Below are 13274 nucleotides of genomic sequence, written 5' to 3'. Positions count from 1 at the left end.
ACCGCTCTTTAAGGTTTGGGCAGCTGGCAGCAAGGCAGAGATGAAAATGCCAAACTGTTCCTTACTCCATACAGAGATGGGGGACTCAAACTCAGGGACTTACTTTTATTATAACTAGAAAGAAAGTCAATCAATGAACGCCTTTCCTGGATACAAAGATCCATTACATATAGAATAGAATTCCTGAGAAGACTGTGTGGGATAAATACAAGCATCAAGCTACACAGAGCAGTGCAGGCTCTGGGTCACTGTGACTCAGGTCATCCAAGAGACCAACAAAGACACGGTCACCTTGTTAAGCTGCTTCTTTGGTCCCAGCTCCGCATGGAGGAGCAGTTTGCAGCAGCTGGGACAGCAAAGCCAGAGGGCCAAGGCCCCGACCCAGACAGCCTCCCTCTCCCTGGATACTCGGCCACCAAATTCTGCCAAACAGAGACGTTACCAACTTATCTGGGCAGGCCATGCAAGGCAGGCTCAAACAGAGTGACAAGGAAGTCCTTTGCTTCCTAACACTCAGCTGGTAGAGCAGGCCCTTCTTCCCTGCTGGCGGTGCGCACTGGAGGGCCTCCACTTGGGGGAGGAGAGCCCAGCGCCTGCGCTAGAGCAGGGCGTTCCAGCCGCCAGCTGCACATGGCCATGGGAGTCTAAGCAAAAGAAAAAGCTCAGTGCCTCATTCCCACTAGCCACCTTCCAAGCGCTCAATGGTCACACATGGCTTGTGGCTACTGTATTGGAGAGCACAGACCTAGAACATTCCCTCACTGCAAGTTCTCCCGAGCGACTCCACTCAACCCCTGGAGAAACTGTACCTGGAGGCAGGTGCCCCGTGTGCACAAAGGGAGCACGCTCGCGGCGGGGGACGAGGCACCTGCCTGCTGCTCACCTCAGGCTGCCGGGCAGAGCCTCCATGCAGGAGACCACCTCTCACTGCCCACCGACGGGGAAAGCCAATGCTTGCATCATTCCCCACAAAAGACTTACACACAACTGCCGAAAACCCAGAACTTGAACATCTTCATTAAAACCCACGAAGCTTAAACTAGAAAAAGAAACAAAACGTTCTGATGTAACCCTGGGCGGTATCATGAAAATGAGAAGAGGCAGTGGTTGGGCTTCTGTTCTGTAGAACATGCCAGACCACGGCCCAGGGTGAATTACAGCTCAGACCCAGCAAGTGAGCATGCGGAGGAGGACAGAGGACGGAGGGACAGACTGAAACCCAAGCTCCCTGAACTGACATTTCAAGGCTCTCTTCTTTCTTTTTTTATTTAATAAATTTACTTATTTATTTATTTTTGGCTGTGTTGGGTCTTCGTTGCTGCATGCGGGCTGTCTCTAGTTGCGGTGAGCGGGGGCTACTCTTCGCTGGGGTGCGCCGGCTTCTCATTGCGGTGGTTTCTCTTGTTGCGGAGCAGGGGCTCTAGGCGCTCGGGCTTCAGTAGTTGTATCAAGCGGACTCAGTAGTTGTGGCTCACAGGCTCTAGAGCACAGGCTCAGTAGTTGTGGCGCACAGGCTTAGTTGCTCCGCGGCATGTGGGATCTTCCCGGACCATGGCTCGAACCCGTGTCCCCTGCATTGGCAGGCGGATTCTTAACCACTGCACCACCAGGGAAGCCCTCAAGGCTCTTTTCTTACTGCCCACTTATCCCTCTGGTCACATGGCACCCTGGCCACCAGCTGCCCTTCAGCACATGCAAACAAACTTTCACGAGAATCTAACTTTGGCATAAGCATTATCTTTCTGTACCTTTCTTTTTTTTTCGCCACACTGTGTGGCTTGGCAGGATCTTAGTTCCTGACCAGGGATCAAATCCAGGCCCCCAGCAGTAAAAGCCCAGAATCCTAACCACTGGACCACCAGGGAATTCCCTTTTGTGTTCTTTTTAGCTGCTCCCCCTACAGAAACCTGGAAAGAAAAGAGGGAGGAGGAAAGGAGGGGCAACGAGAAGGATGCGAAAGGCAGGGGGATGTGCTTAAGCAAACGTCAGGAGCACTGGGAGGAAGGGTGATCGAGAGGAACTCAGATTCCTCCCACGCCTGTCGGATCCGACTCCATGTGCTTTATGCCTCTGTACCTGCTCCCATCACCTGGTCAGCCACCAGGCCATCTGAGCACTCTTGTTTGTCTTCCCATTTTCTCTTCCTCCATCCTGACTAAAAGCACGAGAACCTGCTAGGTGAAGGTCTCAGACCCATCTGATGCTCAAAAAGTAACTGGTGAAAACAGTCAACAAAAAGCCAAGAGTCAGGAGGAAGAAAGAGGATTTCCCAGGCTGCTTGAAGCTCTGAGTCAGAACTCCAGTCTTCTGCATTGCTCATTGGATGGCACTTCTCAGACAAAAGGTGTCCTTCTTTCAACAGTTATCACACTGCAAAACACTGCTCTGATCATCTCCAGAGACCTGGAAAAAAGGTTTGACAAAACCCAACACCAGTTCACAATAAAAACACACAACAAACTAGGAATAGAAAGGAACCTCTTCAGTTGCGTCAAGAACATCTATGAAAAGCCCACAGCTATCATCATGATACGTCAGAAACAAGACAAGGATGTCAGCTCTTGCCACTTCTTTTTTTTTTTTTGGCTGTGGACCATTTTTAAAGTCTTTATTGAATTTGTTACAATATCGCTTCTGTTTTATGTTTTGTTTTTTTGGCCTCAAGGCATGTGGGATCCTAGTTCCCCAATCAGGGATCGAACCGCACCCCCTGCACTGGAAGGCGAAGTCTTAACCACTGGACTGCCAGGGAAGTCCCAGCTCTTGCCACTTCTATCCAACATTATCTAGAAGGTCTAGCCAGGCAACTAGGCAAAGAAAAGAAAAGGCATCTGATTGGAAAGGAAGAAGTAAAACAATCTACTCACAGATGACACATCTTGTATATAGAAATCCACTAAAAAACTATTAGAACTAATCAGTGAGTGGAGCAAAGTTCCAGGATACAAGATCAATACACCAAAATCAATTATATTTCTATACAGTCACAGTGAACAATCTGAAAATGGAATTAAGAAAACAATTCCATTTATAACCACACCAAAAATAATAAAATACTTAGGAATAAATTTAACAAAAAAGGTGCAAAATGTGTACTCTGAAAATTACAAAACACTGTTGAAAGAAATTAAAAACTGAAGTAAATGGAAAGACAGACACCCCATTATCATGGGTTGGAGGACACACTATTTTCTTTTTATAAGATGGTGACAACCCCTAACCTGATCTTCAGATTCAATGCAATCCTGCCCCACCCCAGAAATGGATAAGCTGATCCTAAAATTCATATAGAACAGCAAAGGACCCAGAATAGCCAAAACAATCTTGAAAAAAAGAAAAGAAGTCGGAGGATTCACACTTTCCAATTTCAAAATCTACTACAAAGCTACAGTAAACAAGATGGTGTGGTACTGGAGAGAGTCCAGAAATAGGTCCATACATTTATGGTCAACTGGTTTTCGACAAAGGTCATCGAATGAGAAAAGAGTAGTCTTTTCTACAAATGGTGCTGGGACAACTGGAATCCACATGGAAAGAAATGAACTGGACCCCTACTTCACGCCACATACAAAAATTAACTCAAAACGGATCAAAGACCTGTGTAAGGGCTAAAACTATAAAACTCTTAGGAGAAAGCATAGGCATAAATCTTTGTGATTTTGGATTATGCAATGGCTTCTTAAATATAAGAAAAGCAACAAGCAACAAAGAGCATAAGTGGCAAAACAAAAACAGGTAAACCGAACTTCACCAAAGATGCTCAATATCATTAGCTGTCAGGGAAGTAAGTGCAAACCCAAATCACAATGAGATACCACTTCTTGCCCACTGGGATGGCCATAATAAAAAAGACATAAAAACAAGTGTTGGTGATGATGTGGAGAAACTGGAACCCTCACACACTGCTGGAGGGATGTAAAATGGTGCAGCCACTTTGGAAGACAGTCTGACAGTTCCTCAAATGGTTAAACACAGAGTTACCATATGACCCAGTAATTCCACTCCTAGGTTTATACCCAAGAGAAATGAAAACATTTAGTCCACACAAGGACTTGTCTGTGAATGTTCACAGCAGCATTATTTTGTATTATTATTGTATTATTGTGTATTATTGTATAATAATACAAAAGTGGAAAAGCTAAACATGCATCAACTGAAGAATGATAAAACATGGTATATCCTTACGATAAAATACTGTTAGAAAATAAAACCAATGAAGTCGCAATGCTGCGATGTGGATAAACCAGAGAAACAGGAAGCTAAGTCACACAAAACCCATCACAAAGACCACATATTGTGTGATTCCATTTACATGAAATGACCAGAAAAGGCAAATCCACAGAGATAGAAAGTAGATTAGCAGCTGCCAGGGGCTGGGGGTGAGGGAGAGAGACCACCAACAGGTAGTAGTTTAAGACATGATGAAATGCTCTAAAATTAATTGTGATTGTGCTTGCACAACTCTGTGAATATAATGGTAAGAATCATTTAATTGTACACTTAAATAGGTAAATCTTTTGTGAATTATAAAATTTATAAAAAATATCACCCCATTTAATTCCTTTTTATTATCTTCTCTGCATTCCTTCAGAATTTACAAACAGAACAAGGTCAGAAGAGACAAAAAGAACTATGAAGAAGAGAGAATCAAAATGTTATTTCCTACCCTTCAGATGCTCTGAACAAGGGTCTGTGGTCCCATCTTACCTGCGTCAATGGCACACGGGTAATGGTATCGGAAGGAGCAGCCTTTGTTGTAGCAGCCCAAGGTGGCGCCTGCCTCCTGGCAGTGGGAACATTTCTAGAAAGGAAGGAAGAAGTCAGGCGTGTCACCATCCCAACCTCACCCCTCTCCCCCAGGCCTTCCCCAGACCCCATGGGTCAGACCTCAGCGCATGTCTCTGTGGTTACAGGAGTCTGGCAGCAGGACAGGCTGTCAATTTCTAACCACCACTCACTGACCACACCATGCAACGGATCCAGCAGTAATGTTTTAGGTCAGGCCTTACAAATGTTCACAAATAAATCAAACAGCACAACACAGGCACCCAGCCCTGTCCTTGGTGTGCCCACTGTCCACCCGCCTGCGAGCCTGCCTGTCCTTTCCTCAGTCCTCACCACTATGGTGAACTGCCTACAGATCTTGCCCATCTATTTCTGTTGTGGAAGTCTGGGGTAGGAGAAAAGGGTACGATAGTAGAGTTATATATAAACCTTTTAGAATTAAAAGTGGAATTTGGTTTCTAGTTTTTATTTTCGTAAGAAGATTTTATTTTTATTCTGCTTATCCCAAATGCCCAATACAAGTATATTTCTCTTTTCAGAAAATATGGGCTCCTGTGTGCAAACGGTATTTTTACACACAAATCCTATTTTAAAGGCACTAGGAAACCTGCCATGAATTTCTGGCTGAGACATTATTCTGTAATTGAGATGCTCCTCCTTCTTCGGTCAGGTTTTCGTAAAGTGGGGCACAGCTCTATCATGTGATGTGGCTGCCATGATCGCTCAGTCCTGTGTCCTGTCAACAGTAATCGTACTTGGAAAAACCACATTGGCCCTACTGAGGAAAGATGCAGACCCTTCTGGTGGCCGAGGACACACAGCTAAGGCTACCTGAATGATACAGACACTCGTTCCTGATTCTAGGGAAAATAAAAGTGCTCCATAAGCAGTTACACTTGTGGAAAATGGCTCCCCAACACACACTACACCCTTCCTGGGGCAAAGTGACCAAAGGGCGTCCTTCCCTCTTTTCTCTTTTGCCTGGGATGTCAGCCTATCAGGGTCTGTGTGGCTTGCAGGCCTGCAGCAGTCAGGGATGCCTCACCTAGTGAAGTGAGGCCCACCTGGACGGTGCCATGGAATGAACACCTCCAACTCACAGCAGCAGGAGCAGGATGACAGGGAGCTGGATCAAGCTTCCCTAATGCTGATGCTGATGGAAAACCACACAGATGCCAGCAACAGCACATCCCAACGCGCACCCTGAATCATGCGTCAGGCATCACCCGAATGATGCGGCTCATTTGGTCCTCATAACTACCCTGTGACATCCCCACTCTACAGATGAGGTTCCTAAAGCACCATAAGGGGAAGTAACCTGCTCCAGGTCAGAGCTGATCCCAGCTGACCACGCCTGGCATCCTCCAGAGGCAAATGCAGCAGGAACGGGGCTGTAAGACAGCTCTAGAAGACCAACATTCTTCTGGGTGCTGACAACCAGTAAATGTTTATCATGTGCCCTCATACCCTTGCCAAGAAACAAAAGACTACTTGGCCCAGAGTAAACCAAGGACAGTTGGCAGCTTCTCGGGCAGCCCTAGACTTTATCTGCTTTTATCAGTGCCACAGGGCACCTTCAGTACAAAGGTCTCACCATCAACCAGAGGGAATGAACATGGCTAATTTCTCAGTGGTCAACCACAGCCATTCCCATTACACCCCTTCTTCCTAAAGGAGCCCCGAACGGTCAGCCATCCGGAGGACTCATGCTCCAGGCCCTCCCCACGCCCCTGGGGGGTGAATCTCAGTGGTGGCCATTTAGGAATGGGTGTGTCAAGCATTTCTGGTAGTGAAGTCTGCAGGGAAAGGGACTTCTGGGAAAGTTTTGCGCTCTTAACAAGGACACAAGACAGAAAGGCAGGAACAGGCCATCTTCTCGCTCGACCTCTGTGAGAAGGGGATGGTGAGATCTGTAGCAACCATCTTGTCACCAAAAGGGGACAGCTCTGAAGACAGAGCCCAACCTGCTGAGGGCTGCAGAGTGACAGGATGGAGAGAACCTGGATTTCTGTGACATGATTAAGCACTAAAGTAACCAACCCCAGGACCATCCCATCTCCAGACTTGTTAAGGGGGAGGACACTTTTCTTAAAAAAAAAAAATCACTTTTTAGTTTAATTTTGTAACTTGCAGTCAAAATATCCTGACTGATACAGAAAGGGACCTAGTACTTGAGGCCCTGCTGTATAAGGTTAAGGATGTGGGCTCTGGAACCTAAATAACTCCCTGGTAAGTGATTCCACCACTGACCATCTTTGTGTTGTTCTTGGCCAAAGTCCTAAACTTTGTTTCTTCAAGCTGCAAACGTGGACCTGGTAATACGATCTACCTCACAGAGAAATTGTGAGGGTTAAATGTGTTAATCCAGGCTTACAACAGTGGCTGGATCAGAAGCGCTCCGTAAATGTGACCCAAGATGACCATGTGCCAGACACACGACACAGACTGACAAACAGCCACCTGTGGAGCAGCCCTGTCATCACCCTCGGATCCGAACACTGTCCATTTCCTTCCTACCTCAACACACACCCCTCTGCCCCCGGCAGGGCTTCTCAAAGCTTCTTGCCCTGAACCAGCCCACAGGCCCCATTTTTCTCATAAAGAAAGCAAACCCATCCCTCACCAGGAAATCACATCAATAAAACGATGCATGCTTCTTTCAATTAAAAAAGCACAATTAACTTACTATATTACTTCCAGAGGAGAAAGACCCTGCATGACCTATTAGGTAGGGCCTTAGAGAAAGGACCTTAAAGAGTTTAGGTCAGTGGTTCTCAAAGTGTGGTCCCTGGACCAGCAGCATCAGCATCAGCTGGGAACTTGTTCGAAATGCAAATTTTGGGATTCTGGGAAGACTGTAGAGTAGTAGCACTGGGAATCTGTCCCCACACCTGGAAAATAACTGCACTGGCAGAATCTGTCTGATGTAACTGCTCTGGAGCTCTGGAGTCTGTTGAAGACCTGCAACTTCCAGGGGAGATGTGGGTGGTAAACAGCAGTTAATTCTGCCCATCTCCCATTCCCAGCCAAGTGGCAGGCAACCTAACTATACAAGTTAAGAAACTACGAAAAGAAGAACAAACTAAACACAAAGCTAGCAGAAGGCAGGAAATAATAAGGATTAGAACAAAAATAAACGAAACAGAGAACAGACAGAGACTATGGTAGAGAAAACCCCAAGTGGGGACATTACTCCTGATTCTACAGAAATAGAAAGGATTATAAGAGAGTCCTATGAGCAGCTGTACACTAGCAAACTGGATAATCTAGATGAAATGCACAAATTTCCAGCAACACAAAACCTATCAAGATTAAATCACAAAGAAATAAAGATTTGAATAGATCTATAATTAGTAAGGAGATTGAATCAGTAGTCAAAAAGCTCCCGAAAAAGAAAAGCCTTGGACCTGATGAGGGCTTCACTGGTAAATTCTACTAAACATTTAAGAATGAACTAATACCAGTCCTTGGGAAACTCTTCCCAAAAATTGAAGAGAAGGGGACATTTTCAAAATCATTCTACTGAGGCCAGCATCACCCAATACCAAAGCCAGAAAATGGTGCGTGCACAAGCACACAGACACACACATACACAGACACAAAAACCCTACAGACCAATATCCTTTATGAACATTGATGCAAAAATCCCCAACAAAACACTAGCAAACAGAATCCAACAGCACAATAAAAGGGTCATACACCATGACCAAGTGGGATTCACTCCTGGAATGCAAGGATGGTACAACACACAGAAATCAATGTAATACGTTATGTCAACAGCATGAGGGAAATAACTAGATGTATGATCACCTCATTATATGCAGAAAAAACATTTGACAAAATTTAACACCTTTTATGATAAAAACACTCAACAAACTAGGAACAAAAGGAAACAAAAGACGTATATGAAAAACCGACAAGGATTATCATACTCAATGGTGAAAGACCAGTGGTGTTTCTTTTAAGATGAGGAACAAACAAGGACACTTGCTTTCACCACTTCTATTCACCATAGCACTGGAAATTCTAGCCATAACAATTAAGAAAAAAAAAGAAAGAAAAAATGGGTCCAAACGGGAAAGAAAAAGGTAAAATTATATCTGTTTGAAGTATACGTAGAAAACCCTAGAGATCACAAAACAACAAAAAACAAATAGGCTAGAACTAAGAAATGAATTCAGCAGAGTAGCAGGATACAAAGTCAACACAGAAAAATCAGTTGCATTTCTGATTCTCAATAGCATCAAAAAGAATAAAATAGTTAGGAATTAACTAAGGAAGTGAAAGGCTTGTACAATGAAAACTACAAAACATTGCTGAAAGAAATTAAAGAAGACATGAATAAATGGCAACACATCCCATGCTTATGGATTAGAAAACTTAGTGTTATTAAAATGTTTACAGAGTGATCTGCAGGGTGACCTTACAGAGTCAATGCAATCTATCAAATCCCAATGATGTTTTTTGCAAAAATAGAAAAACCTATCCTAAAATTTATATGGAATCTTTTTTTTTTTTTGGTTGTGCCGCACAGCTTGCAGGATCTTAGTTCCCCAACGAGGGATTGAACCCAGGCCCTTGGCAGTAAAAGCACAGAGTCCTAACCTCTGGACTGACAGGTAATTCCCATGTGGGAATATTAAGGGAACCTGAATAGCCAAAACAATCTTGAAAAAGAACAATGCCGGAGGACCCATACTTCTGATTTCAAAGCTTACTACAAAGCTACAGTAGTCAACAGTGTAGCACTGACATAAAAACAGAGATATAGACCAATGGAATAGAATAGAGAGCCCAGAAATAAACCCTTCCGTATATGGTTAAATGATTTTTGAAAAGGGTGCCAAGATCATCCAATGGGGAAAGGACAGTCTTTTCAACAAATGGTGCAGGGAAAACTGGATATCCACATGCAAAAGAATGAAGTTGGACCCTTACCTAAAAGCATATATAAAAATCAACTAACAAAGGATCAAGGACCTAAATGTAAGACCTAAAACAAAACTCTTAGAAGAAAACATGAAACAAAAGTTTCATGACATTGGATTTGGCAATGATTTTTTGGTTATGACACCAAAAGGCCCACATAACAAAAGGTAGACAAATCGGACTTCATGAAAATTTTAAAATGTTGTGCATCAAAATACACTAGCAACAGAGTAAAAAGATAACATACAGGATGGGAGAAACTATTTGAAAATCAAATATCTGATAAGGGATTAATATCCAGAATATATAGAGAACTCCTAAAACTCCACCAAATAACAACAACAAAAACCCCAACCAAAACAAAAAACCCAACCCATTTCAACAATGGGCAAAGGACTTGAATAGACACTTCTCCAAAGGAGATATACAAATGGCCAATAAACAAAGGAAAAAATGCTCAACATCACTCATCATTAGGGAAATGCAAATCAAAACCAAAATGAGATACCACTTCACACCCATTAAAATAACTACTATCAAACAGAAAAGAACAGTGTTGGTGAGGATGGGGAGAAACTGGAACACTTGGGCACTATTGGTGGGAATGTAAAATGGTACAAACACTATGGAAAACAGTATGGCAGTTCTTCAAAAAATTAAAAATAGAATTATCATATAATCCAGCAAGTCCACTTTTGCATATATATCCCACCAACATGAAAGCAGAGTATGAAAAATATTTGTACACCCATGGTCACAGCAGCATTATTCACAATAGCTAATATGTGGAAGCAACTCAAGTGTCCATCGATGGATGAATGGCTAAGCGAAATATGGTATATGCATACAATGGAATATTTTTCACTCTTAAAAAGGAAGGAAATTCTGACACGTTACAACCTTGAGGACACTGGGCTAAGTGAAATAAGCTAGTCAGCAAAAAACAAATACTATATGACTCAACTTATATGAGGTATCTAGAATAATTTAATCATAGTATAATGGTGGTTGCCATGGTATGGAGGGAGGAGAAAGTGTGGAGTCTTATTTAATGGGTATAGAATTTCAGTTTTTTTTTTTAAACCTGCACACAGATTTTTTAAAATATTAACTTATTTATTTATTTTTGGCTGCATTGGGTCTTCATTGCTGTGCGTGGGCTTTCTCTAGTTGCAGCGAGTCGGGGCTACTTTTTGTTGCGGTGCGAGGGCTTCTCATTGTGGTGGCTTCTCGTTGCAGAGCACAGGCTCTAGGCGTGCGGGCTTCAGTAGTTGTAGCACACGGACTCAGTAGTTGTGGCTCCCGGGCTCTAGAGTACAGGCTCAGTAGTTGTGACACATGGGCTTAGTTGCTCTGTGGCATGTGGGATCTTCCTGGACCAGGGCTGGAACCCGTGTCCCCTGCATTGGCAGGCGGATTCTTAACCACTGTGCCACTAGGGAAGCCCTAGAGTTTCAGTTTTACAAGATGAAAACAGTTATAGGGACGTATGGTGGTGATGGTTACACAACAATGTGAAGGTATTTAATACCACTATGTACTTGAAAACTATGTATTGGGTTGGCAAAAAAGTGCCTTCGGTTTTTAAGTAAAAATAAAAGACACATTTTTCATTTTCACCAAGAACTTTATCGAACATATGCACCCTTTTGTGCCACTATCTTCTGCCATTTTTCAGGCAACTTTGTAATTCCATCTTCCCAAAACTTTTTATCTTTTTGAGCAAAGAACTGTTCCAGGTGCCTTTTACAGTCTTCCAGGAAACTGAAAATTTTTTCATTAAGAGAATTTTGTAAAGACGGAAATAAATGGAAATCTGAAGGTGCAATGTCTGGTGAATACAGCGGATGAATCAGAACTTCCCAGCCAAGCTGTAATAGTTTTTGCCTGGTCAGCAAAGAAACATGCAGTCTTGTGCTATCCTGATGGAAGATTATGCATTTTCTGTTGACTAGTTCCGGATGCTTTTCGTCGAGTGCTGCTTTCAGTTGGTCTAATTAGGAGCAGTACTTGTTGGAATTAATTGTTTGGTTTTCCGGCAGGAGCTCATAATAGAGGACTCCCTTCCAATCCCACCATATTCAGCTTCTTTGGTGTGGTTGTTGGTGGTTCATTTCGCTTGCCCCACGATCTCTTCCATTCCACATTATTGTACAGTATCTACTTTTCATCGCCTGTCACAATTTGTTTTAAAAATAGAATGTTTTCTTTACATTTAAATAGAAAATCGCATGCGGAAATATGGTCAAGAAGGTTTTTTTCGCTTAACTTATGTGGAACCCAAACATCAAAGCAATTAACATAATCAAGCTGGTGCAAATGATTTTCAATGCTTGATTTGGATATTTTGAGTATGTTGGCTATCTCCCGCGTGGTATAACGTTGATTGTTCAAAATTAAAGTCTCAATTTGATTGCTGTCAACCTCAACTGGTCTACCTGACCCTGGAGCATCATCCAGTGAGAAGTCTCCAGCACGAAACTTTGTAGACCACTTTTGACACGTTCAATCACTCACAGCACCCTCTCCATACACTGCACAGATCTTTTTTTGCGTTTCAGTTGGGTTTTTACCTTTCTTGAAATAACAAAGCATAATATGCCAAAAATGTTGTTTTCTTCCATCTTCAATATTAAAATGGCTACACAAAAATTCACCAATTTTGATGTCATTTTTTAAATCCATGCTGATGCAATAGCTGTCACGATACAATCTAACAAAACTGTTTCGAATGAAGTTAAAGACAACCAAGCGCTACTAGAGCCATCTAACGGAAACAAACAAACCTTTTGGCCAACCCAATACTTAAAAATGGTTAAACCTACAGCTACTAACATCATACTCAATGGTGAAAAGCTGAAAGCATTTCCTCTAAGATCAGGAACAAGACAAGGATGCCCACTCTTGCCACTTTTATTCAACATAGTTTTGGAAGTCCTAGCCACAGCAAACAAAGAAGAAAAAGAAACAGAAGGAATCCAAACTGGAAAAGTAAAACTGTCACTGTTTGCCGATGATACACTATACATAGAAAATCTAAAGACGCTAACAGAAAACTACGAGAGCTCATCAATGAATTCAGTAAAGCTGCAGGATACAAAATTAATACACGGAAATCTACTGCATTTCTATACACTGATAACAAAAGATCAGGAAGAGAAATTAAGGAAACAATCCCATTTATCATCTCATCAAAAAGAATAAAATAGAAATTCCCTGGTGGTCCAGTGGTTAGGACACCACGCTTCCACCTCAGGGGCACGGGTTTGATCCCTGGTCAAGGAACTATAAGATCTCACATGCTTCATGGCACAGCCAAAAAAAAAAGAAAAAGAACAAAATACCTAGGAAAAAGCCTACCTAAGGAGGCAAAAGACCTGTACTCTGAAAACTGTAAGATGCTTATGAAAGATATTGAAGACGACACAAACAGATGGTAAGATATACTGCTTTCTCAGATTGGAATAATCAATATTGCTAAAATGACTATACTATCCAAGTCAGCCTACAGAGTCAATGCAATCCCTATCCAATTACCAATGGCATTTTACAAAAAACTA

At 42.6% G+C, this 13274-nt stretch overlaps 1 protein-coding gene across 1 annotated transcript in view; it reads right to left on the bottom strand.

Moving 5' to 3' along the window:
- The window catches only part of TCF20 (transcription factor 20), a 46588-nt gene that overhangs the window by 4456 nt on the left and 28858 nt on the right, over window positions 1-13274 (bottom strand). The window contains exon 2 of the mRNA XM_007453951.1: window positions 4708-4801. Coding sequence (XP_007454013.1) covers window positions 4708-4801 — 94 coding nt within the window. The remainder of the gene's footprint in view (window positions 1-4707; window positions 4802-13274) is intronic.

This window comes from Lipotes vexillifer, unplaced genomic scaffold (genome assembly GCF_000442215.2).
Source record: "Lipotes vexillifer unplaced genomic scaffold, Lipotes_vexillifer_v1.1 scaffold382, whole genome shotgun sequence".
Classification (NCBI taxonomy): Eukaryota; Metazoa; Chordata; class Mammalia; order Artiodactyla; family Lipotidae; genus Lipotes; species Lipotes vexillifer.
Note: the sequence above shows the minus strand (reverse complement) of the source record. Positions and strands in the feature narration are given on the sequence as shown.